The following is a 27,894-nucleotide window of genomic DNA, read 5'->3' as shown; positions in this document are numbered from 1 at the left end:
CATCCTAACCAGATGCCCGAACCACCTCATCTGGCTCCTCTCGATGTGGAGGAGCAGCGGCTTTACTTTGAGCTCCCCCCGGATGGCAGAGCTTCACACCCTATCTCTAAGGGAGAGCCCCGCCACCCGGCGGAGGAAACTCATTTCGGCCGCTTGTACCCGTGATCTTGTCCTTTCGGTCATAACCCAAAGCTCATGACCATAGGTGAGGATGGGAACGTAGATCGACCGGTAAATTGAGAGCTTTGCCTTCCGGCTCAGCTCCTTCTTCACCACAACGGATCGATACAGCGTCCGCATTACTGAAGACGCCGCACCGATCCGCCTGTCGATTTCACGATCCACTCTTCCCTCACTCGTGAACAAGACTCCGAGGTACTTGAACTCCTCCACTTGGGGCAAGATCTCCTCCCCAACCCGAAGATGGCACTCCACCCTTTTCCGGGCGAGAACCATTGACTCAAGACTTGGAGGTGCTGATTCTCTTTTTTTTCTTTTTTTTGAAAAAAATCGTTTCTTCAAAATCATGAATTGATACGGAATTGAAATAAGAAAGAATTGCAATTCAGATGTGAATTGATTGTATTAATTTTTTGCTATGGTTACTTTACACAGTTTATTAATTGTGCAATTGCTCATAAATAACTTTGTCCTGTGCTATATCCTGATTATAATCACGGTGATCAATAAATGATTGTCAAAATCATTTAACTATCTTTAAAAAAGAAATTCAATTAAAAGTAAATCGGATCAGAAATACTGGGAATGTATTTTACTTGGTATCGGATCGGTACCATAATCTGCAGTATCGCCCAACCGTTGTGTTCGATTTAATTGACAGGACCTCCCGGCGTGCCCGATAAGATAGTTCCTGTTGTGGTTTTTAGGGTTGTATTTGTTTTAGCGCTTATCTAGACGTTAAATAACGCCGCCTTGCAAGAGAAAATGATGAAATATTCTGATTCATTTAACAAGAACGAGTTGAAAAAGATAAATAGCTGCAACAATCCCACTAATACTTAACAAACGGGCCTACATTGGATTGGTTTTAGCATTTTTAATCAACAAAAATTCAACAACATAAATAAAAATATTCCCCCCTCGCGCACTTTTTGGCTTTTATGATGACTCCCATCAATCAAATCTGTGACTTCATGATTTTATTACGAACATGGCTGTCAATCGGCCACTAGGGGGCGCCAAAACACCGCTGGTGAAAGCCTGTTTGCTTCGCAGCGTGCGTGTTGCCAAATGCGCCAAAATTGACAAAACAACTCATTTGGTAATTTCCCACGCACTTGCACAGAGTATGAAGGGTCAGAGAGAGTTTGTCAGATATATTTATATTTCTTTATATATATCTATATCCTTCCAATCAGCTATGTACAAAGTCCTTCATATCGGATCACGTGATTGGCTCTCATGTTTGGTGGCGAGCAGCGAGTTCATGCTCGGGGGAAGGGTTAGTGGGGGTCCATAGTGCCGAGTCTTTATAGACATGGAACCCCCACCTGGCTCAGCCGAGTTCATCAGGGTCCGGCTTCAGTCTTACAAGTGGTGGGCGGGTTTGGGTGGGCCGACCCCACGGGTCACGTGGCGTTCACCTCCATGATGTGGTCGTCAGTGGCGGGCAGCACTAGGACTTGGCTAACTAGGCTGCGGTTGAAGACCTGGCCTGGACTGAAGGGCTCCAGCCGTGGCATGGCCACGCCCCTCTGCTGCTGGTCGCCGACTCCGCCCAGCGAGTGCACGCTGCCCCGACTGCGCAGGCTGGCCGTGTCCGCCTGCTCGTCCAGCGTCTTGTCCAGCAGGGACAGGCTGTCGTTCTCCACCAGGCTGTCTGAGGAGTTCACACCCGAGCACCGCTGTGAACGTGCTGCACGCGTGTGTGCGTGTGTGTGTGTGTGTGTGTGTGTGTGTGTGTGTGTGTGCATACCAGGGTCAGGCTGGATGGCCACTGCAGCGTTGTGAGGCAGGTACTTGAGCACTTGGATTTTGGGGAAAGGTAGGTGTCCTGCAAACAGCGGCATCACTTCGATGTGAACCTTGTGGGTGGAGCTTGTGGCCAAAGGCATCGTCACCATGCCCGAACTCTTCCCGCACACGGCCCAGTTACTGTTGCTGTCTGCCACTGTGCACACACACACACACGCAGACACGCACACACACACAGTTGTTGCTTTAGCATGTTGACATTGACTGAATTGCCCATCAACAATGAAGGTGTCAGTGTGTCTTTATGTACCTAAGACTTGGTGCTGACTATTTCCTGGAGCATGGTTGTGTTACTTTTACACTTCCAATGTTCATGTGTGTGACCGGTGCAACGTTACAATCAGGACCTGGAGTGATTTTCGGTCTCCGTAAGAGTCAGTAGGTCTCAACTTAAGCGTGCTTGCCCCCAAATTTTGAGCATTTTAAGGTGTTTGGTTTGACTTTTTACTTTCATTTCCAGTGACGTACTGCCAGCAGAAGAGTCTGCCTCGCGCTCAGGAGACAAAATGTAAACTCAAGTTAAAAAGTCAACAAAAAGAACGCACCACCACAGATTATTTGGCTAGGTATTCTTCTACTGCACACACCTTGTTGTTTTTGTATTTTTCTGCCACACACTAAACTAGTTGTTGTTGTTTTGGTATTCTTCTGGTGCACACACCTAACTAGTTCTTGTATTCTTCTGCCGCACACACTTAACTAGTTCTTGTTGTTTTTGTATTCTTCTGCCACACACACCTAACTAGTTGTTGTTTTTTGTATTCTTCTGCCGCACACACTTAACTAGTTGTTGTTGTTTTTGGATTCTTCTGCCGCACACTTAAAAAGTTCTTGTTTTTGTTTTCTTCTGCCACACACACCTAACTAGTTGTTGTTCTTGTATTCTTCTGCCGCACACACGTAACTAGTTCTTGTTGTTTTTGTATTCTTCTGCCGCATACACAAACTAGTTCTTGTTGTTTTTGTATTCTTCTGCTGCACGCACTTAACTAGTTATTGTTGTTTTTGTATTCTTCTGCTGCACGCACTTAACTAGTTATTGTTGTTTTTGTATTCTTCTGCCGCACACACCTAACTAGTTCTTGTTGTTTTTGTATTCTTCTGCTGCACGCACTTAACTAGTTCTTGTTGTTTTTGTATTCTTCTGCTGCACGCACTTAACTAGTTATTGTTGTTTTTGTATTCTTCTGCTGCACGCACTTAACTAGTTATTGTTGTTTTTGTATTCTTCTTCCGCACACACATAAACTAGTTCTTGTTGTTTTTGTATTCTTCTGCCGCATATACCTAACTAGTTCTTGTTGTTTTTGTATTCTTCTGCCGCACACACCTAACTAGTTCTTGTTGTTTTTGTATTTTGTGCCGCACACACCTAACTAGTTCTTGTTGTTTTTGTATTCTTTTGCCACACACACCTAACTAGTTCTTGTTTTTGTATTGTTCCGTCACGCACACTTAACTAGTTCTTGCTCCTTTCTTATATTCTTTTGTAGCATACACTTAACTAGTTCTTGCTTTCTTATTTTCTTCCGTCACGCACACTAAACTAGTTCTTGTCCCTTTCTTATTTTCTTCCGCCAAGCACACTTAACTAGTTATTGCTTTCTCATATTCTTTCGTCGTGCACACTTAACTAGTTGTTGCTCCTTTCTTATATTCTTTTGTAGCATACACTTAACTAGTTCTTGCTTTCTTATTTTCTTCCGTCACGCACACTAAACTAGTTCTTGTCCCTTTCTTATTTTCTTCCGCCAAGCACACTTAACTAGTTCTTGCTTTCTTATATTCTTCCGTCGTTCACATTTAACTACCGTATTTTTCGGACAATAAGTCACTCCGGAGTATACGTCGCACCGACCGAAAATGCACAATAAAGAAGGAAAAAAAACATATATACGTCACACTGGAGTATAAATCACATTTTTTGGGGAAATGTATTTGATAAAAGCCAACACCAAGAATAGACGTTTGAAAGGCAATTTAAAATAAATAAAGAATAGTGAACAACAGGCTGAATAAGTGTACGTTATATGAGGCATAAATAAGCAACTGAGAACGTGCCTGGTATGTTAACGTAACATATTATGGTAAGAGTCATTCAAATAACTATAACATATAGAACATGCTATACGTTTACCAAACAATCTGTCACTCCCGATCGCTAAATCCCATGAAATCTTCCTCCACGGTGTTGCCTCTGGTATGTCCTTTCTTTCTGCTGCTCGATTGCCGTTCTCTGCTGCATATTTCACTACGTCCAGCTTGTAATCTGCAGTATATGATTTCCTTTTCGGTGCCATTTTAGTTCAGTCCTTCTCAGTTTTTATAAGTTACCGCCAATGTTGATGTGATCCATTTTAATATCTACGGCATTAGCATGTAACATATAGCAGTTAGCATTTCATGACCCACAATGCACTTCTGCCATGACCCTTCCCCGCCGAATTCTTATTGGTTGACGTGTGACTGACGATTGCTGACGTGTGTGTGACGATTGCTGCCATTTGCTTCGTCTCTTATGCGAATGAGATAAATAATATTATTTGATATTTTACGGTAATGTGTTAATCATTTCACACATAAATCGCTCCGGAGTATATGTCGCACCCACGGCCAAACTATGAAAAACAGTGCGACTTATAATCCGAAAAATACGGTAGTTCTTGCTCCTTTTCTCATATTCTTCCGTCGCGCACACTTAAGTAGTTCTTGCTCCTTTCTTATATTCTTTTGTCGCCCACAATTAACTAGTTCTTGATTTTTTGTGTTCTTCTGCTGCGCACACTTAACTAGTTCTTGCTTATTTGTATTCTTCCATCGCCCACACTTACCTATTTTTTTTTTATTTTTTGTGTTCTTTCGTCATGCATGAGTAACTAGTTATTTGTGTACAATATTAATCATTTATTTATTGCATAAGGACTGCCGGTCTATCTGACAATATGAGGTGGTGATAACAGTAGATGGAAGGACAACAGTACAGCCACGGTTCAGTGGGCCTACCTAAGAAGGAGGAGCCCCAGGTAAAGGTGGGCAGCTCTTTAGTCCTACCTTCATACATCAGTTTGGTAGTTCTGAGCCCGTCGGCGTCAGTCTTGTTCTCGTCAGACATCTCGCCCTCGGTGGGCTCAGACAGTCGCGTAATACACACCTCCAGCCCGCAGAGGGAGCCGGAGCGACAGTGCTGCTCCCCGGCAGGAGGCAGGATGTCCGCCGTCACGCTGTACAACGTCTGGAACCACAAAGCGAGGCGGGGAGATGCTTACTTATTGTGGACAAGTGTCATCCAAGTACCGGAGTACTTACGGGGACTCGCTCCAGCAGGAAGTGGTAGTGGAAAGGCTTGAAGGCGGCGGCGTCCTGGTCGGGAGGAGAGAAGTTGGCGGAGAAGACACACTGGACACACGAGGAGAGGCCGTCCTTCCACTTGACCTCCCACAGGCAGAACACGCTGTGTTTGCTGCACAACAACTACAAACACACACAACTTGCACAAAGTCTATAGGGCAGAGGCCTGTTATCGTGGCGCTCACCTGCTTGGCAGCCGCGTTGAGAGACAGCAGCTCCAGCGAGGCATGCTGCTGCTCCGCCAGCTTCACATCGGCGAGCGTGAAGTCCGAGTGAGACACGTTGTTCACACACACCTGGATGTACTTCCTGCACGGGGCGGAGACAAAACACGAGCGGTGACATTCCGCCCTCGTCGCCAGCGCCAGAGGTCTCGGCGAGCCAATCACCTGTTTCCGGCGGACAGCAGCGAGTGTTTGGTCTTGAAGGGGATGTAGAAGGTGAGAGCCAGCAGCGTGGAGTAGATGGACCACGGGCAGTCGATGGACAGCTGAGAAGATGCGTTTGGTTCCATGGGGAAAGATTTTGTCATTTAAAAATCGCGCAAGGTCAAAAAGGCAGAATATCAGAAGAAAATGAATATATTTAAGAGTATGAGTCAAAATATTAGGAGTGCACAATATATTTGATTTCAAGCAGATATATTCTCGAGACAAATAACTTATTGACATATATTCAATTTTAAATGCACACCTGGAGGTGAGAAGGACTAAACAAAGGCGTCTCCTTCGCCTTTTAAAATATCCTCGCAGCAATGCTAGCGTTTCAGGTGGCTAATAAGGTTTGATGTGTTGAAGCACGTTTCCTGCCTCGTGGAATGTTTTGGTAACAGTGATGACGTCCCACATGGTTTATACTGAGCTCAGGGGAAGTTTACGAAAGGCTTACAGCAGTGGTTCTCAATTAGTTTTTGTAACGCCCCCCCCTAATGTACAGAACTTATTTCACGCCCCCCCTGAAGTTAGTTTATTTCATTTATCTGTTGTGTCAAGATAGTTATTTACTAACACTACAGATGCTAATACACCATTGGCTCTCACGACACCCCACCCCCACAACCATATTTTGATGCCCCCCAGAGGGGGCCCAACCCACTATTTAGGAAGCACTGCATGAAACGGGCTGTTTGGAACTTGCTCATAGTTACATTGTCCTCGAGCAGTGTTTCTCAAATGGGGGTACATGTACCCCTGGGGGTACTTGAAGGTATGCCAAGGGGTACGTGAGATTTTTTTTTATATTCTAAAAAATAGCAACAATTCTAAAGTCCTTTATAAATATATTTATTGAATAATACTTCAACAAAATATGAATGTAAGTTCATAAACTGAACATCAAATCAAGTAGGCTATTCCATTCATTACCATAAACGCAGAGTTTCCCCCATGCCATGATGGTTTGACCCTCACTAAAATGTCTGTCAAAAAGAACTGTGAAAAGAAATGCAACAATGCAATATTCAGTGTTGACAGATAGATTTTTTTGTGGTCATGTTCCATAAATATTGATGTTAAAGATTTTTTTTTTTTGTGAAGAAATGTTTAGAATTAAGTTCATGAATCCAGATGGATCTCTATTACAATCCCCAAAGAGGGCACTTTAAGTTGATGATTACTTCTTTGTGTAGAAATCTTTATTTATAATTTAATCACTTGTTTATTTTTCAACAAGTTTTTAGTTATTTGAATATCTTTTTTTCCAAATAGTTAAAAAAGACCACTACAAATGAGCAATATTTTGCACTGTTATACAATTTAATAAATCAGAAACTGATGACATAGTGCTGTATTTTACTTCTTTATCTCTTTTTTTCAACCAAAAATGCTTTGCTCTGATTAGGGGGTACTTGAATTAAAATAATGTTCACAGGCGGTACATCACTGAAAAAAGGTTGAGAACCACTGTCCTAGGGGACAGAATTTTGTCACGCCTCCCCTAAGGTAAATGTTTATTTGTCTATCTGTATGTGCCAAGATATACACTATTACCTCTCAAGAAAAAAGTAGCACTTAATTTGATCACCCTCACCAACCGACAGCAAAGTACGGGTAATCTCGACTCATTGGAGCGTTTTATTGTTATCGGTTATTGCAGCTCATTTTGTAATGTTATCGTTTTTATTGGCGTGACATCATAATTCCTAATGTCGCTACAATATTTATTGTGCATTCCTAGAACAAATGTACTTTTCAAATGAAATGTTAGGATATAACAAAACATTTTTTTTTTTTCAGAATTTCAGATACGATTGCAATTTTACTAAACGAAAATTGTAAAATGAGGACAAAATTTAAAAAGAACTGCAAAAAAGGGAAATTCTAAATTTACAATAAAATATTCTGAAGAAAAGTTATATTTTGAGACAAAAATTACAATAGCAGAAGATGAAGATTCTATGTATTGGAGAATTGCCTGCTTTTTATGCTTCATTATAAAAATGATTAAAGCTGTAATTTAATTTTAAAAATCTTTTGAAAAAAATCAAAAAGTTAAGCAGTTTTTTGTTTTTTCTTCAAATTTGTTCCCTTAACATATGTAACTGAACCAACCGTGTCGCATACAGATCACAGCATCATTATACCCCTGCGTGTGGGCCTCACCCTCTGGTCGACGGCGGTCATGAGCGTGTCGGGATGACTGTAGCTGCGAGGCCGATGGCGGACCTCTCCGTTGGTCAGCCTCTCGGTGGTGGGCCGGTCCGGGCCTGTCGGGATGATGCATAGAACCTCCAGCTGGAATTCCATGGTGTGGTAAGGCGGGGTGGGGGGCAGGCTGATGCTGGTCACCTTGCCAGAGGACTGGATGGAGAGCACGCCGTCGGCCATTGCTGGGAACACAGGAAGCAAGCGCTCGGTTTCTCCGCACTTTTAGAACCAGTGTGCAAGTGGAGGCTGTCATACCAGCAGTGGTGTTACTGATGCGGGCGGTGCAGCTGCTGGAGGCCAGGATGGGCATGGTGTCACTGTTGCTGAGCTGCAGAGCGTCGCCCCGCTTCACCGCGTAGTGACCCGTCAGCAGCGTGAACTTCACCATCTGAGGCAGGCCGGCCAGCAGCGGTTCTGAAGGCACAAACGCGCCTGTTAGTCAGGAGCGAAGAGGGAAGAGCCAGGTCACGGTGTGGAGTCTGACCTGAGAGAGGCTCCACAGTCAGTTGGGGCTCCTGGGAGTAGACGTCGTACTGGATGGAGGGGTAGATGTGAGGCAACACAAAGTGCACCTGACCCACCGTAGCGCACAGCTGACGCAGCGTGTACGAGCCCGGCTGTTCGCTCTGGTGGCACAAAACACCAAAAGATTACGCCGCACCCTTTGAATCTAATGGATACAAAGGTCTAAATCAGGGGTGTTCAAAGAGCGGCACGGGGGCCATTTGCGACCCGCAACTAATTTTTTAACTGCGCGCGGCACATTCTAAAAATATTATTACAGAAAACTAAAATAAAAAAGTGGAATAAAAAAAGCTAACAGCGGAAATGTAAAAAGAAAAAGTTGCAATGTCAACTCAAATAACACGTTTCTTTAGAAAATGAATCAAAATGAATGTTATTAATTATTGACGTATTGCGTAGGGACGGACAGATTCACCGATTCGCACCGGTGGTTCGAATCAAACACTTGCGATGCGACTGCACCGATACATTCCATCATGCATCGATAAACAACAGGGGCAAGTTTGTGATGCATTGGCTCTTGTCTCTCTGTATCGGTTAAACTCATGCGTTTGATCGATATCAATATGTTCTAAATGTTCCTGCTCAGCCCAGTGTCACTTGTTGTAGAAACTCTTTTTATACAGTCTCAGTTGTTTACTTTTCACGTAAGATCCATGGAGGTCTGCGGTGAGATCTGACTGGCAGCCCTGACTCTGTCGTATTTACGAGCGGGCACATAAGGAAACTCACTTCCGGAAAGGAGCAGCACAGAACAGTGCACGCGACATGGATGACAGTGATGAGATAGTCGATGCTCCCAAACGTATGGAAATACTTCAGGTTTTATAAGAAAGACGGTAAGAATGATGAGACACATGCAATATGTAAAGAATGCCGTGCCGCTATCAAGTACGTGAGTAGCACGACAAACCTGGCTACACACATGAAGAGACCTAGAGTATTGTTGTTTGCAGAAACCTTCTGCCAATTTCTACTTTTATCAGAAACTTGTATTTTTGTTATTTATTTCTTATACAAACAAATTACAGTTATTTACACTCAGTATTTGGTCAACTAACATACATTTATGTTAATATCAGTATAGTAGACACTATTTTTCTTTGCAAAACAGTCATGATTGTTTGCACTGAGCATTCATATTGCTCATACTGAAGTGGAGAGTGCCCTCTACACTTGTAAAGTTATGTTTTGTCAAAACAAAATGGGTTAACCTAATAAGCAGAGAGGAGTGCTTAATAATAAAATGTAATTTCATATTCAAATAGTGAATTGTCATTTTTAAATGGGCTCATTGGTTTGCTTCACACAAAAAAAGCAATGTGAAATGCAACCTTCAAGTTCAAACAGAGTAAGGCAGAGTTAAGCTTCTTAGGCAAGAGACTGGATGTAGATTTAAAAATTTCTGAATCGAATGCCCATCCATCCATTTTCTACCGCTTATTCCCTTCGGGGTCGCGGGAGGTGCTGGAGCCTATCTCAGCTGCATTCGGGCGGAAGGCGGGGTACACCCTGGACAAGTCGCCAACTCATCGCAGGGCCAACACAGATATACAGACAACATTCACACTCACATTCACACACTAGGGCCAATTTTAGTGTTGCCAATCAACCTATCCCCAGGTGCATGTCTTTGGAGGTGGGAGGAAGCCGTAGTACCCGGAGGGAACCCACGCAGTCACGGGGAGAACATGCAAATTCCACACAGAAAGATCCCGAGGCCGGGATTGAACTCACGACTACTCAGGACCTTCGTATTGTGAGGCAGACGCACTAACCCCTCTCCCACTGTGCTGCCCCTGAATCGAATGGTACTGCATAATAAAACAACTAATCAAACTGAACCCCTTTGTAAGGTCTATGTTGTATCGTTATGAAATAATTTTGAATCGCATCGTATCGAGAACAGGAGTGAATCGCATTGCATTGTATTGGCAAGAGGCTTCATTGTATCGTTACTGTATCGTATCGGGGATCATGTATCGAGATGCGTATCGAATCGGCTTCTGGGGTGAAGAAGTCCATCCCTAGTATTGAGATATGGCATAAAAAATTATCACAATTATTTTTTTTTATATCGATATCGATTATTATCACAATCTTATTTTTCTAAATTAAAGCAGATTGTCCCGTGCAGGATTATAACGAGTACTGCATCCCTACTGTTTACTACTGCGGTAACTTCTAACATACTTTTTTCCTCCATGTTTGATTGAGGAAATATGCTGACCACCGTGATTGAACTCAAATCGCGATCAACGATTACGATCATACAATCGCCCAGCCCTACAATGAAGGCTTCACATCAAATATTCCACTTTGAAATATTTTTTGGGGAAATATTGCATATTGCATATTTTTTTCTATAACAAAAACAACATATACCAGACAAAAAAAAAACATGAAAAAAATAAAAACCTTAATGGACTGATACAGATTTGAAGTTGATCTAGAGATTTAAGTAAACCTGGGCCGATATTCGGTAGGTCAATTAACTAACGATAAATGAAAATTAACGTCATTAAGTTTTCCAGCATGGATAAATCGCCATATGCGTACTTCAAGAGCATTCACACTTTTTGTCACTGTTAGCGGCTACGCGTGTTTGTACCATAACGGATTGAAAAGAAGGGGGTGAATGATCTTGTCCTCATTAGGTGGCCTGCTAGCATCACACAGTGCATGTAGCAGCTGACACGGACAAAATGATCACAAACCCAAATGCCATCGAACCAATGTGAGAATATTTCAGTTGAAACTTTTGGAACAAGATGAGCCTATAAAGACTGAGAAGCCAATTTGCTAAATGTGCGCGACTACGACGACGCCCACTTAATATACAACCACTCCACAGTCTACACTCACTTCACCTTTGGTGAAGAAGACAGGTGGGTCAGCTTAAACAAAACAAAGTAAAATAGTTTGCGCTCACAGAATGTGTGGCTGTCATGTCGGTGTTCTTCACTCGGAATCTGTCAAACTTCATTTTGTTTTGCATATGACCTGTTAAAACATATTTTTAAACTGTAGTGTTTATATTGTTACTTTGCACTTCTGTTTAAGAAGGACTCCTACCTTGATTGTCAGATAAGTCATGTACAACTCTACCTACATGTTTAATATTGAAGTGCAACTTTGTTTGTCAATACTTTATTAAGCCATTTTATTTATTGTTATGATCGTGTATATGTGAGCTACCCTCAATTCCCTAAAGATATTGTATTGCTTTTGGTTGTAATTTTTATTCAAGTGCAAAATATTGCTAACAAAGTTGTTTTATTCTCATTGGTTGGATTATTTAACTTGGAGATTTAAACATTTTCATTTCAATTACAATGTTAAAATACACGAGAAATACAAGTTTATTGCATTTGAAAGGATATACATGCATTATTATTATTATGTATTATCATTAAATCAATGGTCTCATAAAAATACTGGCAATAATATCGTTTATCGGCAAAAATGTGTTGGTCAATATATCGTCAAGCAAAATTTGTTATCGACCCAGGCCTACATTTTAGGTTTGCAAGTACAAAACATTAAAAATGCATGACTTATTTTTAACACTTTTATGAGTGAGGCCTTTCGGATCCCTGAGAATGTTACTGGGGTGTTTTTTTTAAACTGCCATCGTTCAAAAATTAACAATACATCAAAATAAATGTTGACTTACTTAGGCTCCAATTAATTCACATCAAATATTCCACTTTGAAAGTTTTGAGTGGTAAAATAGTGCATACTTTGAGTTTTTTGCTATAAACAAATAGGGAATGAAACATAAAAACAAACCAAATTAAAACTATAGCGACAGATAGATCTGAAGATGATCTGGAGATTTAAGCGTATAATTATGACTTATTTTCAACATTTTTATGACCGAGACCCTCCTGGGTCCCCCGGACCAAACTTGATTGAAGCATTAAAAGGTAAAAATAAAATTTAAAAAAAAATCTATATTGTATTGGTTTTGACAAACACAAATATCAAAATGGCCGCGCAATCCCGCATGATTTAATTTTCACAGTATAAAAAGTTTGGACACCCCTAGTTGAAATAAACACTTAAAAAAGGAGCGGAATCGTTCTGATGAATGTGCGGCAACAGACGGGAACACGTGACCTTACCGGCGCGGTGAGGAGGACGCTGTTGTCGCCGGGCGCCAAAGTCAGGTCGCGCATCCGCAGCATTTGCGCTCCTTCCTTCAAGGTGACGGGGGACGGGCTGGCACAATTGGGCGTGTCCTGAGGAGAGTTGCTGTCATGGCGACGGATAACGAGGTGAGCGTTCTTGCACACCACTCCCGCGGAGGTCAGGGAATTGTCCGAGGGACTGCGGTCATGGATCTCGTCCATTTCCAAAGGGGGGCTGACCGTGAGGGAGGAGGGGCGTCCTGTTGTGGAACCACCCTGATCCAAGTCTATAGACCCGCTGCTGCTCTGTCTCAGACCTCCTTTCCCTCTCCCCTGAGAACCCCCTTGTTCCAGGTCGAAGTGAATGCTGATGGCTAGTTCCTGTACGTGCACCGACATGGGCATTAAACATCGCAGCGTGAGCTCCACCTGCAGGACAGCGCCGGAGTGCACAGAGGCGCTGGCCGGGTGGAACTGTAGCCGCGTGAGCTGAGCGAAGACGCCCATGCTGAGGATGGCCTTGGCAGAGCCTGATGGACCTGAGGAGGACAAATGCGCCTTAAGCGAGGATGTGCACACCTAAGAGTCCTTAAAAAGAGAGACCACAACTCACTGGGATTACCTGGCTTGCCAGCAAAAGTCAGGACATCCTGACAGAATCGCGTCCTCTCCTCTTTGGTGAGGTTGGCGTCGCCGGCCAACAAGGCGCTGGTCTGCAGGGAGCTGTGCACTTGTTAAGGAAAGCAGCATACTAGGGCTGGGGCGGGGGGTGGGGTGGGGGGGGGAGGGGGGGGGGGGTGTATGGTAAAAAACAATTTTCTTATTTTTTTTGTCATAAAAAAATACAATCGTGTGTGCTTACAGACTGTATCCCTGCAGACTGTATTGATCTGTATTGATATATAATGTAGGAACCAGAAATATTAATAACAGAAAGAACCAACCCTTTTGTGCGAATGAGTGTGAATGAGTGTAAATGGGGGAGGGAGTTTTTTTGGGTTGGTGCACTAATTGTAAGTGTATCTTAAAAATAAAAATTGTTGTATTTTTATTTTATTTTTTTTATTTCTTGTGCGGCCTGGTACCAATCGATCCACGGACCGGTACCGGGCTGTGGCCCGGTGGTTGGGGACCACTGCTTTAGAGCATAGGTGTCAAACTGGTTTTCTTTGAAAGTTATGGCTGAGTAATACATGAATATACATGTGTAGTACAAGCATTTGCCTCGTAATATTACACAATTGCCTATGCATTGGATAATTATTATATATTCTTTTATGTCACTGTAAAAAAAGGCTACATTTTGCAGTCAAAAACGGGCATAATGTAATAGTAAAATTTACAGTAATTTTTAAAGCATATCACTATAACTGGAAGATGCTACAGTACCACTGTTTTTTACGGTAAAATTCTGACGAGTGAGCTGCCAGTTTTTTGCACCATAAAATCTGCGGTTGTTTTTACAGCGTATTGAAATGGAAAACTTTACCACGTTTTTTTAAGTGTACAATTTAATGGATAACTTGCTCTGAAATTACAAGTCATTTAGATTTGTAAGTATTTATTTCTATTCTAACAAAACACATGTTTGTAATGTGTATTTTATACTTTATTTACATACTATTTCCAGGCCATGTACAATTATGTAGTGGGCCAGACCTGGAATTTGACACCTGAGCTTTAGAGCTATGTTGCAAATGTTCTATAGCGGAATTAAATCAACAGAGTAAACCCTCTTGTCGGGTACCCACTCTCTTTGTCTCTGTGGGTGAAGGTGGGGTTGCTAGAGAAGTTCAGCCTTGTAACGTCAAGTAACATAGTACGAATTGACTGGATAATCCCCCCCAAATCTAATCACTTGTTCCTCATTCTATTGCGGAAATTTCCTGAAAGTTTCCACAAAATCCGCTCTTTACTTTTTTTGGGTTATGTTGCTAACTAACTGACAAACAGACGCCGGGGAATTTAACTGAACAAATATGTTTACAATTACAAAATGAAATTAGATTTCAGTTTGTTCAGTTTGGCCCACAAGTCGTCACAAGTTTCAATAAGATGAGCTGGATGCAATCTTACTTGGAGGGGAGGGAACAGGTGGTAGAGGTGAACGGCACCGTGTCCCCCCCCCCCCCCCCCCCCCTCTCAGTGAGTTGTGGAGTCCCCCAAGGCAGTATATTGGGGCCTTTACTGTTCCTAATGTACATAAACGACTTGTCATCGGCATGCGACTGTGAATTGTTCTTGTTTGCGGATGACTCGGCCCTGCTGGTATCAGACAAGGACAAGTCACAGGTGGAGAAAATCCTCAGTGCTGAACTCTGTAGAACTTGCACCTGGCTCGCTGACAACAAGCTATCCATACACTTGGGTAAAACAGAATCCATCCTGTTTGGGTCCCACATCAACCTTAAGAAAGTCAATGACTTCACTATAAAAGTGGGTGACATTGTTATCACCAGGAAGGATGAGGTCACCTACCTAGGTTCCATTCTAGCGGCTAATCTTTCCTGTGATAAAATGGCAACCAATGTAATCAAAAAGGTCAACCAACGAACCAGATTTCTCTATAGAATCTCCTCTCTGGTCAACAAAAGCACCATGAAGATTCTAGCGGGAACTCTCGTTCAACCCTTTTTCGATCACGCATGCACCTCCTGGTACCCTAGCACCTCCAAAACCCTCAAATCTAGACTCCAAACATCCCAGAACAAGCTAGTCAGATTACTTCTAGACCTCCACCCCAGATCCCACCTCACTCCTACCCACTTCTCCAAAGTGGGCTGGCTCAGGGTGGAGGACAGAGTAAAACAACTTGCACTGAGCCTAGTCTATAAAATCCGCTACACCTCCCTGATACCGAAGTACATGTCAAACTACTTCCTTAACGTAAATGACCGCCATAACCACAACACCAGGGGAGCTCTACTAATCACGTTAAACCCAGATTCCGATCTAACAAAGGTCTTAACTCATTCTCTTTCTATGCTACAATGTGGAATGCGCTCCCAACAGGTATAAAAGAAAGGGCATCTCTATCCTCCTTCAAAACCGCACTAAAAGAACACCTCCAGGCAACTTCAACCCTAAACTAACACCCTCCCCGGATTGTTGTTAATAATCAAATGTAAACAATCAAATGCAGATATTTTTCTTATGCCTTCTGATCTCTCTCTCTCTCCCTCTCTATGTCCACTACTTGCTGTACATATCCTACCAAGTCAGACCTACACTGTTTCAATATCCATTTCTCTGTTCTCAATTGTTGATGACTGATGATAACAACCAAACCTAACCCTCCCCCCCTCCACACCCCGAATTGTAAATAATGTAAATAATTCAATGTATACACCCTGATGATTATCTTGTGTGATGACTGTATTATGATGATAGTATATATGATAGTATATATCTGTAACATGAATCAATTTAAGTGGACCCCGACTTAAACAAGTTGAAAAACTTATTCGGGTGTTACCATTTAGTGGTCAATTGTACGGAATATGTACTTCACTGTGCAACCTATTAATAAAAGTCTCAATCAATGGTATCTCCAATTTTTAAATATATAACAGTATAATTGCTGCAACCTTGCCGCCAACTTGTGGATAATGTTAAGTAATTCAGGTTAATTACCATGAATTGCACTTTGAAGTGTACACAGCACAGCATTTTTATACATGACCCAACCCAAACCACCTTTCCCAGTCATGGCGCAAATTAACTAAACCAAAAAGGCAACACACATGGTCACCTGCTCACGGAACTTTGTGGATATTATAAAAAATGCTGTCCAAAATTACACTTATTTAAATCCCTTGCAATGCATAATGGCAAAAATGCAAAACACTTTCCACACTTATCCATGTTTGACGCATTTTAGCTGCTTGATGGATGGATATTTCTGATTGATTTAAAAACTTTAAAGCGGTCATCACAGAAGTAAACAAGGTAGGAGTCAAACTTTCACCCACTCTTAATATACAATTATATTATTTATTATATATCCATTACATTAATATAATATATATATATATATATATATATATATATATATATGTACACATAGATATGTATAGGATATATATTTGCGCATGTGTGTGTGTGTGTGTGTGTGCATATATTGTTATTCTATATGCAATAGGGGCAGCACGGTGGAAGAGGGGTTAATGCGTCTGCCTCACAATACGAAGGTCCTGAGCAGTGCTGGTTCTAATCCCGGGCTCTGGATCTTTCTGTGTGGAGTTTGCATGTTCTCCCCGTAACTGCGTGGGTTCCCTCCGGGTACTCCTTCCTCCCACCTCCAAAGATATGCACCTGGGGATAGGTTGGTTGGCAACACTAAATTGGCCCTAGTGTGTAAATGTGAGTGTGAATGTTGTCTGTCTATCTGTGTTGGCCCTGTGATGAGGTGGCGACTTGTCCACGGTGTACCCCGCCTTCCGCCCGATTGTAGCTGAGATAGGCTCCAGCGCCCCCCGCGACCCCGAAGGGATTAAGGGGTAGAAAATGGATGAATATATGCAATAGGCTTTCGGACAATTTTTTTTAGCCTTAAGTCAAAATGTTTAGACACCGCTGATCTAAAGCAAGAGCTTGTGGGCCCATATTTTGTGGCCCTCTACTTAACTTCAAAGTTTACACCTTGGCCGGCTAATAGTTAAATATATTATGGCAATCTTGAAAGAACAGTAAATACCATAACAGTGCAAACACAAAAATTATACACGAAGAGCAACTGCCTTTAAGCAAGCTTAAGTGTGAACTTAGTGTCAAAATATAAAATGATTACTTTCCATTTGACATGTATAATGACTTAATGCCTAGCAGAAAGTTAAAAAGGTCACTATTGCTGCTGGTAGAAGTAGTTAACAAATGTTGTCACATGGTTAAAAGGTAATTCTATGCTGAATACTTTGTGCGGCCCAGCCTTGCCCTGACCTTACCTCCAGAGGCTCCTAAATAATGTTAGCTAAATATAGTATCTTATTCTCTCGCATGATTAATGCGTATGAGGTGTGTTAACAACTGGAGCTAGAATGTATAACGCCACCTGCAGCACAGAGTCGTAATGACAAGCTCCATTCACAAACGGTCCCATGACAATGTGTTCATGAGCGAGCGAGGAACAGGCAAGGCAATAGGATACTCAACGGTTCTTCCCAGCAGCTTCTGGCATTCAGCAAGCTGTTTCCTGGTGTGTGTGACCGGGAAGCTCCAGCCCTCAGACACGTAGGACTTGAGCGCTTCCTGTAGGAAGACTTCTGCTCGCTCAGGGTCTTCCTTTCTCCTGGTAACGACACATAGTTGTCCATGAGCACAAGGCGGCTGCACCAACAAGGCAAATCTCTTCCTCACATGTAAAACTCCGCCAGGCTTTTTCCCACCAGCCGGGCCGACCGTAGCCGACCAATGGCCCGGTACATCTCCATGGCAGCGTGAGACAGTTCCTGATTGGACAGAAAATAGAATTTTAGAGGAGACTGGTTACAACTATTAATGAGATCCAAAAGTCTGTAAAAGTAACCCCTGCTAGTAGAAGGGATATAATGCACACAAATTTGGTCTTTAGAAAGATAACAATGCAGAAAACTTATGAATAGGGATGGGTACTGTCCACAATTGAACCAATACGGTACCAATTGTTGGTACTCAACGATGCCAATTTTCAGTCTATTTGTGTGTGTTTTATTATCACATTTCTGAGTCTCATTTGCAAGTATGACATGTTGCAAGTCCAAGATGTTTAGATGGCGTTAGTATATAGTTTATGGTGTGTTGTTTTGTTTTTTGTTTCGCACTGGAATGTGTTAACACTGTAATTATTGTACTTATTACGCACCATTTTATTTGTAGTTTGTTTTAACAAATTTGGGGAGTTGAAATTCCCATGTAAAATCCCCGATGCTTTTCAGTAACATGTCAATATCGGAGCCAATGTATATTAGCATCAAGCTAGCACACTGTTTAAAAAGTGGAGCCCTACTTAACTTACGTTGGAGCCTTTTGAGTCAATTTCTTTGTTGGTATTGAAAATTGCAATAGTGCTACTGGAGGGAAGCAAAGATTGAGTCGGCAACCTGGCGACCCAGGTACCAAAACATGGCACAGTTAGATTTCAATTCTGTCGGTACCAAAAAAAATACCGAATAAGGTACCTATCCCTACTTTTGAAGACACCCACTTACAAGATATTGTCTTTCAAAAGCTTCTACAGAAGACAAGGCCTCTTTCAGCTTCTTGTAGGGGCTCTGCAGGCTGTTCACTGCGGGACAACAAGCACATCACCAACCAACCAAAAGGATCTGACTGTAAGTTTCATTGGTTCAGCAGAGAGGTCACCAACCAGTCTCGGGTCGCTCGTCTCCCAGTCCGGCCAGCACGTCCACAGTCCTGTTCAAGTCTTCCGAGGTTGGACCTTTACAGGACACCAGCCCACAGAGCTCGCCCAGCGACTTGAGCTGCAGGGGGAAGACAAACCTTCATCATCCACCTACTCTTCCTCCATCTATCCAACCATGCTCCGAAATGAATACAAAATCGTGGTTTATTGAATGTAAAGGGAATCAGACACAAGCGGGTTACCTTGTCGGTGGCGTAGGCCCACAGTCCTACAGTGTGCGCGCTATTGGCAGCTAACTGAGCCTGGTCGCAGCAGCTCTCGATCCTGTGCAGAACCTCCAAGCAGCTGAGGAAAACCCAACAGTCCAGCGCCCCCTCCAGTACTGACACCTAGACCACAACAAAGACTTGTTAGTTCTTCACCCCTCTGGGACCTGAACTTCATCTCATTTGTCCAATTTGTGTCCCTCCTGACTCCCTAATGCTTTATCTAAAATGAAGGATATGCAAAAGTGCGTCCCCTGAGGAAGACTGCCTGACGCTAGTGTACAACAGCACAGTGTCTGGCGGTATGAGCTAGAAATAAAGATGCACTAGGAGGACGCAAATGAGGAAATGAGATCAGCCATGGCGGCTCACGACTGGACGACCTCGAGCAAGCGCAGCTCCTGGATGCAGTTGTGCAGCAGCTCGAGCGCCCTCTGGGTCACTTCCCAGGGCCTCTGGAGGAAGATGAGCAGGGTGCACTGGCGGGAGAAGAGGTAGCTCCTCAGGTCCAGCAGGCTGGCCTCGCCGCGCTGGATCCCGTCCCGCTTCTCCATGTCAATGGGCCGCCGCAGCAGCAAGCCGCTCCAGCTGCGCACCGGGGCACAAAACGAGCCCAGCCAGTTGGCGGTATCTGAGGACCCAAAAAATTAGGGGAAGAAAAAAACACGCATGGTTTGACAACGTTACCACCTGGCTCCTTTCAGTCGTTTATGACACTTAACTGTACTTATCAGGCGGACATGTTTGATTCTCCATGATGAGTATGCGCTTTGGAAAACAGTTTCTTATGCACAATACTGCCTCTTGCACAGCTGAAACTGTTTGCCCTTTGACCCAACTGGCAGTTTGTCACAATCATGTGTGGTGTTTGATCCTGTGCCTTTCCACAATCTATGCTCCAGCTTTGCCAAGCAGTTATCTTGGTGTATTTTTACGTTTACAGTGGAACCCCTAATTGTACGAAACTTTTCGATTAACATACCAAAAAACTAATGAAAATATGCTTTGGTATAACATAATAAATAATTGATAAATGGGTTATACTTGTATAGCGCTTTTCTACCTTCAAGGTACTCAAAGCGCTTTGACAGTATTACCACATTCACACACTGATGGTGGGAGCTGCCATGCAAGGCGCTAACCAGCAGCCATCAGGAGCAAAGGGAGAAGTGTCTTGCCCAAGGACACAACGGACGTGACTAGGATGGTAGAAGGTGGGGATTGAACCCCAGTAACCAGCAACACTTCGATTGCTGGCACAGCCACTCTACCAACTTCGCCACGCATATCATCTACCAGCTACTGAGTGGGTGCTACTTTGAGTGTTTTTTAAGCCATTTTACAGCATTTTCTAATTTTGCTAGCTCATTAGGAGTAAAAAAAAAAAAAAGGCAATGGACAAGCAATGTGAGGTCTGAAACATTCAGGACATATCCGCAGCGTTGTCGACACTGCCACCTCATGGAGGACGAGGCTCAACGTGTTAAACACAAAGAGGAAGCCTGGAGCAGTCATGCTAATAGCTAAGCTCTGCTAGCTTTAAACAACACCAATAAATAAATGCTTAGTAAAGTTTAAGAAGTGTAGATGGAAGCACGTTGCAACAGAAAGTAAGCAGATATTGACAGGGAATTACCAAGTACATTATTAAGAGTTAGAGAGAGGATTATAAAACAACTGTTGGTGTGTCAGCATTGTTGCAGTCAGTACCTGACACGTAAGATTAGGGTGCCTCTATCCATAAGTTGGGAGTGTCGATATTAAGGGTAGTATCATTATTTGATTGTTACTCGACTGATGAGATCAATATATTTTTTTCTCAAAATACTTGTTTTTAGCGAATATTTACAAACTCACGCTATAATTCTTGGACACAGGAAGACTTTCAGGGCAAAAACGAAATTATCTCAATTTTGTTTAGTAATTGTGTACTATAGACTCTGTTTTGATCAAACAATTGAATGTAATAAAAAAGAATAATGAACTAGTTAAAATATTGTGTTATTGATGTTAAACTGTCAAATAGCACTCAGATAAAATACATTGAAAAAATGTGCAGTTAATACATGTGATCGGTATCGGCCGATCTAACTTATGGATGATTGGTATTAGTATCGGCAGCATGAAACCTTGATTGAAGGTCCCTATTATTAATTCTTTAAATTCATGTTTGCCCTCACTGAACCGCAGCTGGCAGCACTCATGCAGCCTAACACCACCCTGCTTGACTGTAGGCAAGACACAATTATCTTGCTACTCACTTGCGTTGCCAGCTATTAGACAATAATGACTGAGTGTTGGCTCAGTAAATCGTTACTGCTACACAAGCTGTACACAGACTACTCTTAAGTTTCATATGTATAGTATTGACCCATTGTAAGATATACCGGTACTGCAAAGACCGCTGGTGTAATTATTGCGTGCATGTACCTCCAGCTCCAAAGTTAAGGACATACTGGGTGAAAAGAGCATCCAGTTCATCGTACTGGACCAAGGCATCTTCGAACTGCTGCAGCATCTCAAACACAAAGGCGAGTTCTTCCTACACAATACCAACAAAAACATCAGTCAGGAAAGCAGAGCATTTGAATTAGAGTCGTTGGTCATGTAACAACATTTGGTGGTCACCTGGACCATGAAGTATTCACAGAAGCTCCAGCCCGGCTGGGTGCGCTTCTCTCTGAGAGTACGCATGTCGTCTTCGAAGTGCCCCAGGTTCTTGGTGAAGGACATGAGGAGGAGGGTTCTCAGCTTGAGCAACAAAGAATTCCAGGACTCCTGAGACCGAGGCGAGTCCTTCAGGGGGTCCGACAACACCACACACCTGCAATATGGTCCAGCGGTCAAGGATTCGCCAGCACTGCGCGACACCAAAGTCTCTCTCACCTGTCGTTCTGCTTGTTGCAAAAATCGCTGCGGATCTTGTCCACAATGGAGGAGCGGGGCAGGATGTTGGTCTTGTTCTTCTTTCTCATGTCACTGGACTCCACCACGATGATGACCCAGTCGGCCGAGCTGTGCGTGCGCAGACTGTTCTGCCAGCGCATCATGTCCTCCTTCACTGAGCTCTTATACGCTTCCGTGTCCTAAAAGATGGATGTACAGGCATCATTACATTGTGGATGCTTAGAAGTAAGGCTGGGCGATACAGCTGAGAACTGTATCATCATATAAGTATTTTAAATCCATCAACATCGACAATTATTGATACTTTTTATGACCTGTCAAAAATAAGGACGAGGAGGAAAATATATTAAATGTAAATATTTTTATTTCCAATGTAAAATTCCTCTGATAATCCCCTCAGCTATCAAGGCAGAAAGGAAAAGAAATGTCAACACACGCATGGAAAACAAACTATGTAAACAAAATTCTAAATCACTTTGAACACTTAACAAAAACTTCCTAAAATGAAGGTTTAATAAAAGTGTAAGAAAGTAGTGCAAAGTGTGAAAATGTAAACAGAGAAACCTGAGAAAAACTATTTTCTGCAGTTACAGCGGTGCAACATTTAATTTGATGTGTTATTCTTATTTAATTATGGAAAGAAATGTTATGTATGCAGTAATTATTATTTAAATATTATCAGATCAAATTACTGTTATTTTAAAGTAAACCATTTGTTACATTTTGTAATGTATTTTCTTTCTACATGCGAGCATTCATAACCTTTATTTATACAGTTCTGCACTTTAGTTCCTACCTGTTGTTTCCGTGTACCGTAATGAGAACGGACAAGGTTTGAAAAGAAAATAGGTGAGCGTGACTAAAGACTACAGTCCGTTTTAAAACTAAAAAAACTGCCATACTGTCGAGGTGACTTTTCCTGTTTAATTCACAATTTCTTTGCTCTCTACACCACTCATTTTTACTTTCTTTTCTCACTCCATGCAGAGAATCAACTGCAAGACAACAAGACGGCGCAACCACACTTTAGTTGATACTGTTATGTGATTGGCTGTTAGCGTGTCCCTCCAATTGCTCAGTGATTACTTCCTGCATTGCTAGGTTACCAGAGCAAGTGGATGCAACCAACCTTGCTTTGTAACTTCCGGTTTCTTTCAACCAAAAAATATATACATATTTAATTTATATTGAACACATTTTTTTAATGATTTTGATTACATGTCTATTGTAAAATAAATTAATATTGTTTAAATCAGCCCAGACCTACTTAAAAGTCATCATGGGTGACGCCGTATGGGATCTAAAGGATTCATTCTACACAGTAGTCTTATTTTAGCAACTGAAGCTGGAGCAGCATCCAGGCATGGACTGTTTGCTCTTAGATGTCCCACAGTACCAACGTTTCCCAAATCTTGCCACTTCATGGAAAAACGTGACATACAAAATGACAGTGACTCACGCAGCAGTCTGTCCAGTAGATGTGGAGGAAGGGGAAGGTGAGGAGCGCCTTGTTGCCATCCTTGGGGAGGAGCTCCTCCTTAAACTGGACAAAGTTAGCCTCAAGGTGGATCATTTTAGGAGCACGGCCATAGGTCCTGTGGGGAAGAGCGTACTGGTATGTGACACGTTCTTGTTGACTCTACGATAAAAAGATCTTATCTTGCCGCTTTGAAGTGTCACTCATTTCAAACTAACCTCCTCCACTCCATGGGCTCCCTGGGGAGCTGCTGGGCTAACGAGGTGTAGAGAGACGTGAACAAGCCCTGGTCTCCGGCACCTGGGAGGAAGAAAACATTCATACTACAGTTAATTCCGGATTATAAATCGCTCCTTTTTTTCTACGCTTTGAACTGCAGCTTATAAAATGGTGTTAACGGCCACAATGTTTTGTGTTCAATAGTTTTTATTAAACCCAAGCACAGACACTTAAATGGTAAATAAATAATGATAAATGGGTTGTACTTGTATAGCGCTTTTCTACCTTCAAGGTACTCAAAGCGCTTTGACACTACTTCCACATTTACCCATTCACACACACATTCACACACTGAAGGGAGCTGCCATGCAAGGCGCTAACCAGCACCCATCAGGAGCAAGGGTGAAGTGTCTTGCTCAGGACACAACGGACATGACGAGGTTGGTACTAGGTGGGGATTGAACCAGGGACCCTCGGGTTGCGCACGGCTACTCTGCCACTGCGCCACGCCGTCCCTATGGTGTGTCATTGTTTGTGCTATGGCGCCATCTTTTGTACAGGTTTGCTCACTGCATGTGTTGCGGTTTAAAAATGTACTTCCTGTTTTAAAGCCTTGAACCTGAAGTAAAACCGTCCATAGCGTCACTTGTCAAAATGATTCTTCATTCATCACTCGAAGCAACGTTTGTAAATTTTACAATATAACTAAAGCAATTCATACTTACTTAACAGTCTCACGTGTGATGTCGGTATTAGTGTTTTCATGCATATTTATATGTGCTATCATAATGTAATGACGCTTGCGTAGTTAGCATTAGCTAATATGCTAACACGTTTACGAGTGTCTGTGTTAGTATTATTGATTTACGATGACATTCTTTTTGTATTGTTTCAGTTTCACTAATTCCTCAGTAAATTTAACAAAACGCCACTGTGGAGTTATTGAGTCGGTTTAGCTGATTGGAGCGGTAGTTTTCACAACTAGTGGGTCCATGACAATGACTTCTGTTTTGCTTGATCAGCCGTTTTACTGTCGTGTTACAGACACCATATGGAAACAATTAAAGTAGGTAAATAAACATTTACAAAATATTTCTGAGTAAATAACTAATTTCACAACGTGTATCTCTGTGGCAACACCAAGAATAGACATTTGAAAGGCAATTTAAAATAAATAAAGAATAGTGAACAGCAGGCTGAATAAGTGTACGTTATATGACGCATAAATAACCAACTGAGAACGTGCCTGGTATGTTAACGTAACATATTATGGTAAGAGTCATTCAAATAACTATAACATATAGAACATGCTATACGTTTACCAAACAATCTGTCACTCCTAATCGCTAAATCCCATGAAATCTAATACGTCTAGTCTCTTACGTGAATGAGCTAAATAATAATTATTTGATATTTTACGGTAATGTGTTAATAATTTCACACATAAGTCGCTTCTGAGTATAAGTCGCACCCCCGGCCACACTATGAAAAAAACGACTTATAGTCCGAAAAATACGGTATCTATTACCTAATCTAGGTTATATTTGTTTTATGTTGCACGATTGTACCAAGAAAAATTCATAGTTTGTGAACCCGCTCTCAAACAATGGCAATAAAACTCTTACTATTATGTTGGATCCACTATGGACTGGACTCTCACAATATTATGTCAGACCCACTCGACATCCATTGCACGGTCTCCCCTAGAGGGGGGGGGTTACCCACATATGCGGTCCTCTCCAAGGTTTCTCATAGTCATTCACATCGACGTCCCACTGGGGTGAGTTTTTCCTTGCCCTTATGTAGGCTCTGTACCGAGGATGTCGTTGTGGCTTGTGCAGCCCTTTGAGACACTTGTGATTTAGAGCTATATAAATAAACATTGATTGATTGAGTGATTGATTGATTGAATACAACTATTCTGATTCTGAATAGTGGGATTTAGCATCCTGATAATTCCACAAGTTCTGACTTGGTGTCACTTTGTCCTTTTTTTTTTTGTCCTTTGGTGCAATGAACAAGAAAGTTGCACAATGTAACCTGCTGGAGTGCACATGTGACTACGATCCAAAGCAGTCAAACTGTCTTACCTGTGTAAAACACAAAATCCGCGCTTATCTGAGAACACTTCGCAAGCAGGTAAGGAGAGAAATGATTCATTACAAAGTACATTTACATCTGTAAGTTATTATTTTCCCTAACCAGAGTGATTGTTAAACTGGAGTGGTACACCGAATCACTTAATTACATTTTCAAACACAGTGTTGCTGTTCAAACTGTGTGTAACGTTACAGTGGCCAACAATATTAAATATCCATCCATCCATTTTCTACCGCTTGTCCCAAATGTACTCGGTAAATAGAACCTCTGCCTTGTTTTCAATGAATATTTAGGTCTACAACGCTACTGTGTTTTAATGTCGGTTGTTATGGTGGTACCTCTCGCCCTAACCCTTGCACAAAAAAGTCTGGGAGTTGGCGATGGTGGCTGCCATTGAGCAAGGCACACACAGTCAACTGCCAGGGAGTGCAACACCGTTTTGTGTGACACTTCTCCAGCGTGTGTGCGCATTGAAATGAACGACAAGAACAGGACATTACACACATCAAGGTGGAAGGAGAGGTGTGTTTTCTCTCAGTGACGTCCATCGTTAGCAGGCCTGTGTAGCTGGCTGCTACGCTAGCTAGCACACACACAACACCACCGAGCGAAAACAAGAGTCTGTTTCGCGGACGAGTCGTTGTTCGAGCCTCTGACAAGACCAAACGAGGCGAGTGGACGAGACGTGAAGTGGCTGTGGTGTGACGTTTCCGTTGCGCCGCGGCGGAAGCTAACGAAGCTAGCTAGCAAGCTAGTTGTCAAGAGCAGCAAAATGACAGTAAAGTGCCCTTTAAATGTGCACTCACATGTCACAATCGGCTTGTTTTCCATAGTATAAATGGTGGGCTTCTCTTCCTGACTCTCCATTAGCGGTGGCACTCCATGGAAATGACTCACGGGTCCAGCTTTATTATTATTATTAGTAAGTGCTTAGGTCTGCAGTCGTACGAGGGGGGTGGGGGGAACTACCACACTGCACTTCCGGGAAATACGTCATCAGACTTCATTAAAGGGCCAGTCCGCATTTTTGTTACGGAAGGAGTTAATAAGTGAAAAGTAGAATAGTTTTTTTTGTACTTGCATTTTTTAACAATATTTAGTGATTTAAAAAAAATAAATGATAGGACAGCTATTGTAGACAAAAAGTATAACAAACCTGATGTAAACTATTTAACAATACACAAAAATACAGTATGAGTAAGACAATGTAACAACATCCAGAAAAATATAAAATGATTCCCCTCAATTAAATACAATTGATTAATTAATGCATGGTCGTAGTAATAAATCAATCAATCAATCAATCAATGTTTATTTATATAGCCACCCCCCCCCCCAGAGTCCAGTCCCTAGTGGATCCAACATAATAGTAAGAGTCCAGTCCATAGTGGGGCCAGCAGGAAACCATCCCGAGCGGAGACGGGTCAGCAGCGCAGAGATGTTCCCAACCGATGCACAGGCGAGCGGTCCACCCCGGGTCCCGACTCTGGACAGCCAGCGCTTCATCCATGGCCACCGGACCTGTGTGTCTCCCCCTCCACAAGGGAGAGGGGGGAGCAGAGGAGAAAGGAAAAGAAACGGCAGATCAACTGGTCTAAAAAAAGGGGGCTATTTAAAGGCTAGAGTATACAAATGAGTTTTAAGATGGGACTTAAATGCTTCTACTGAGGTAGCATCTCTAACTGTTACCGGGAGGGCATTCCATAGTACTGGAGCCCAAATAGAAAACACTCTATAGCCCGCAGACTTCTTTTGGGCTCTAGGAATCACTAATAATCCAGAGTTCTTTGAACGCAGTTTTCTTGCCGGGACATATGGTACAATACAATCGGCAAGATAGGCTGGAGCTAGACCGTGTAGTATTTTATACGTAAGTAGTAAAACCTTAAAGTCACATTTTAAGTACACAGGAAGCCAGTGCAGGTGAGCCAGTATAGGC

General features: G+C 42.4%; 1 protein-coding gene across 2 annotated transcripts; it reads right to left on the bottom strand.

Annotated features, from left to right (window-relative positions):
• Positions 1 to 1,042: 1,042 nt before the first annotated feature.
• On the bottom strand, positions 1,043 to 26,920 carry trappc10 (trafficking protein particle complex subunit 10). 2 transcript variants are annotated; one of them, XM_061970951.2, is made up of 23 exons: positions 26,762 to 26,920; positions 23,855 to 23,936; positions 23,619 to 23,754; positions 22,139 to 22,338; positions 21,881 to 22,076; positions 21,683 to 21,794; positions 19,636 to 19,883; positions 19,229 to 19,375; positions 18,990 to 19,104; positions 18,832 to 18,908; positions 18,002 to 18,093; positions 17,793 to 17,933; positions 13,260 to 13,369; positions 12,641 to 13,185; positions 8,473 to 8,614; positions 8,244 to 8,402; positions 7,944 to 8,170; positions 5,733 to 5,833; positions 5,529 to 5,652; positions 5,302 to 5,466; positions 5,047 to 5,227; positions 1,937 to 2,131; positions 1,043 to 1,840 (listed from the first exon to the last, which is right to left on the bottom strand). In XM_061970951.2, the coding sequence occupies exons 1-23, from the start codon at positions 26,820 to 26,822 to the stop codon at positions 1,590 to 1,592; spliced, it is 3,807 nt and encodes a 1,268-aa protein (XP_061826935.2). In that variant the 5' UTR covers positions 26,823 to 26,920; the 3' UTR covers positions 1,043 to 1,589. The 2 variants fall into 2 exon arrangements, with proteins under 2 accessions (XP_061826935.2, XP_061826936.2); XM_061970952.2 differs by having other exon boundaries at positions 13,269 to 13,369.
• Between the last annotated feature and the right edge of the window lie 974 nt (positions 26,921 to 27,894).

This window comes from Nerophis lumbriciformis, linkage group LG13 (genome assembly GCF_033978685.3).
Source record: "Nerophis lumbriciformis linkage group LG13, RoL_Nlum_v2.1, whole genome shotgun sequence".
In the NCBI taxonomy this organism is placed as follows: Eukaryota; Metazoa; Chordata; class Actinopteri; order Syngnathiformes; family Syngnathidae; genus Nerophis; species Nerophis lumbriciformis.
Note: the sequence above shows the minus strand (reverse complement) of the source record. Positions and strands in the feature narration are given on the sequence as shown.

What these genes read in the sequence shown, in the direction of transcription:
- trappc10 (XM_061970951.2), bottom strand. Translation starts at nt 26,822, where the DNA reads ATGGAGAGTCAGGAAGAGAAGCCCACCATTTATACTATGGAAAACAAG. An exon ending in CCTTAACTTTGGAGCTGGAG is followed by an intron (nt 19,884 to 21,682) that starts GTACATGCACGC and finishes TTGGGTCCTCAG; the next exon opens with ATACCGCCAACTGGCTGGGC. An exon ending in GGGCCTACGCCACCGACAAG is followed by an intron (nt 19,105 to 19,228) that starts GTAACCCGCTTG and finishes TTCCCCCTGCAG; the next exon opens with CTCAAGTCGCTGGGCGAGCT.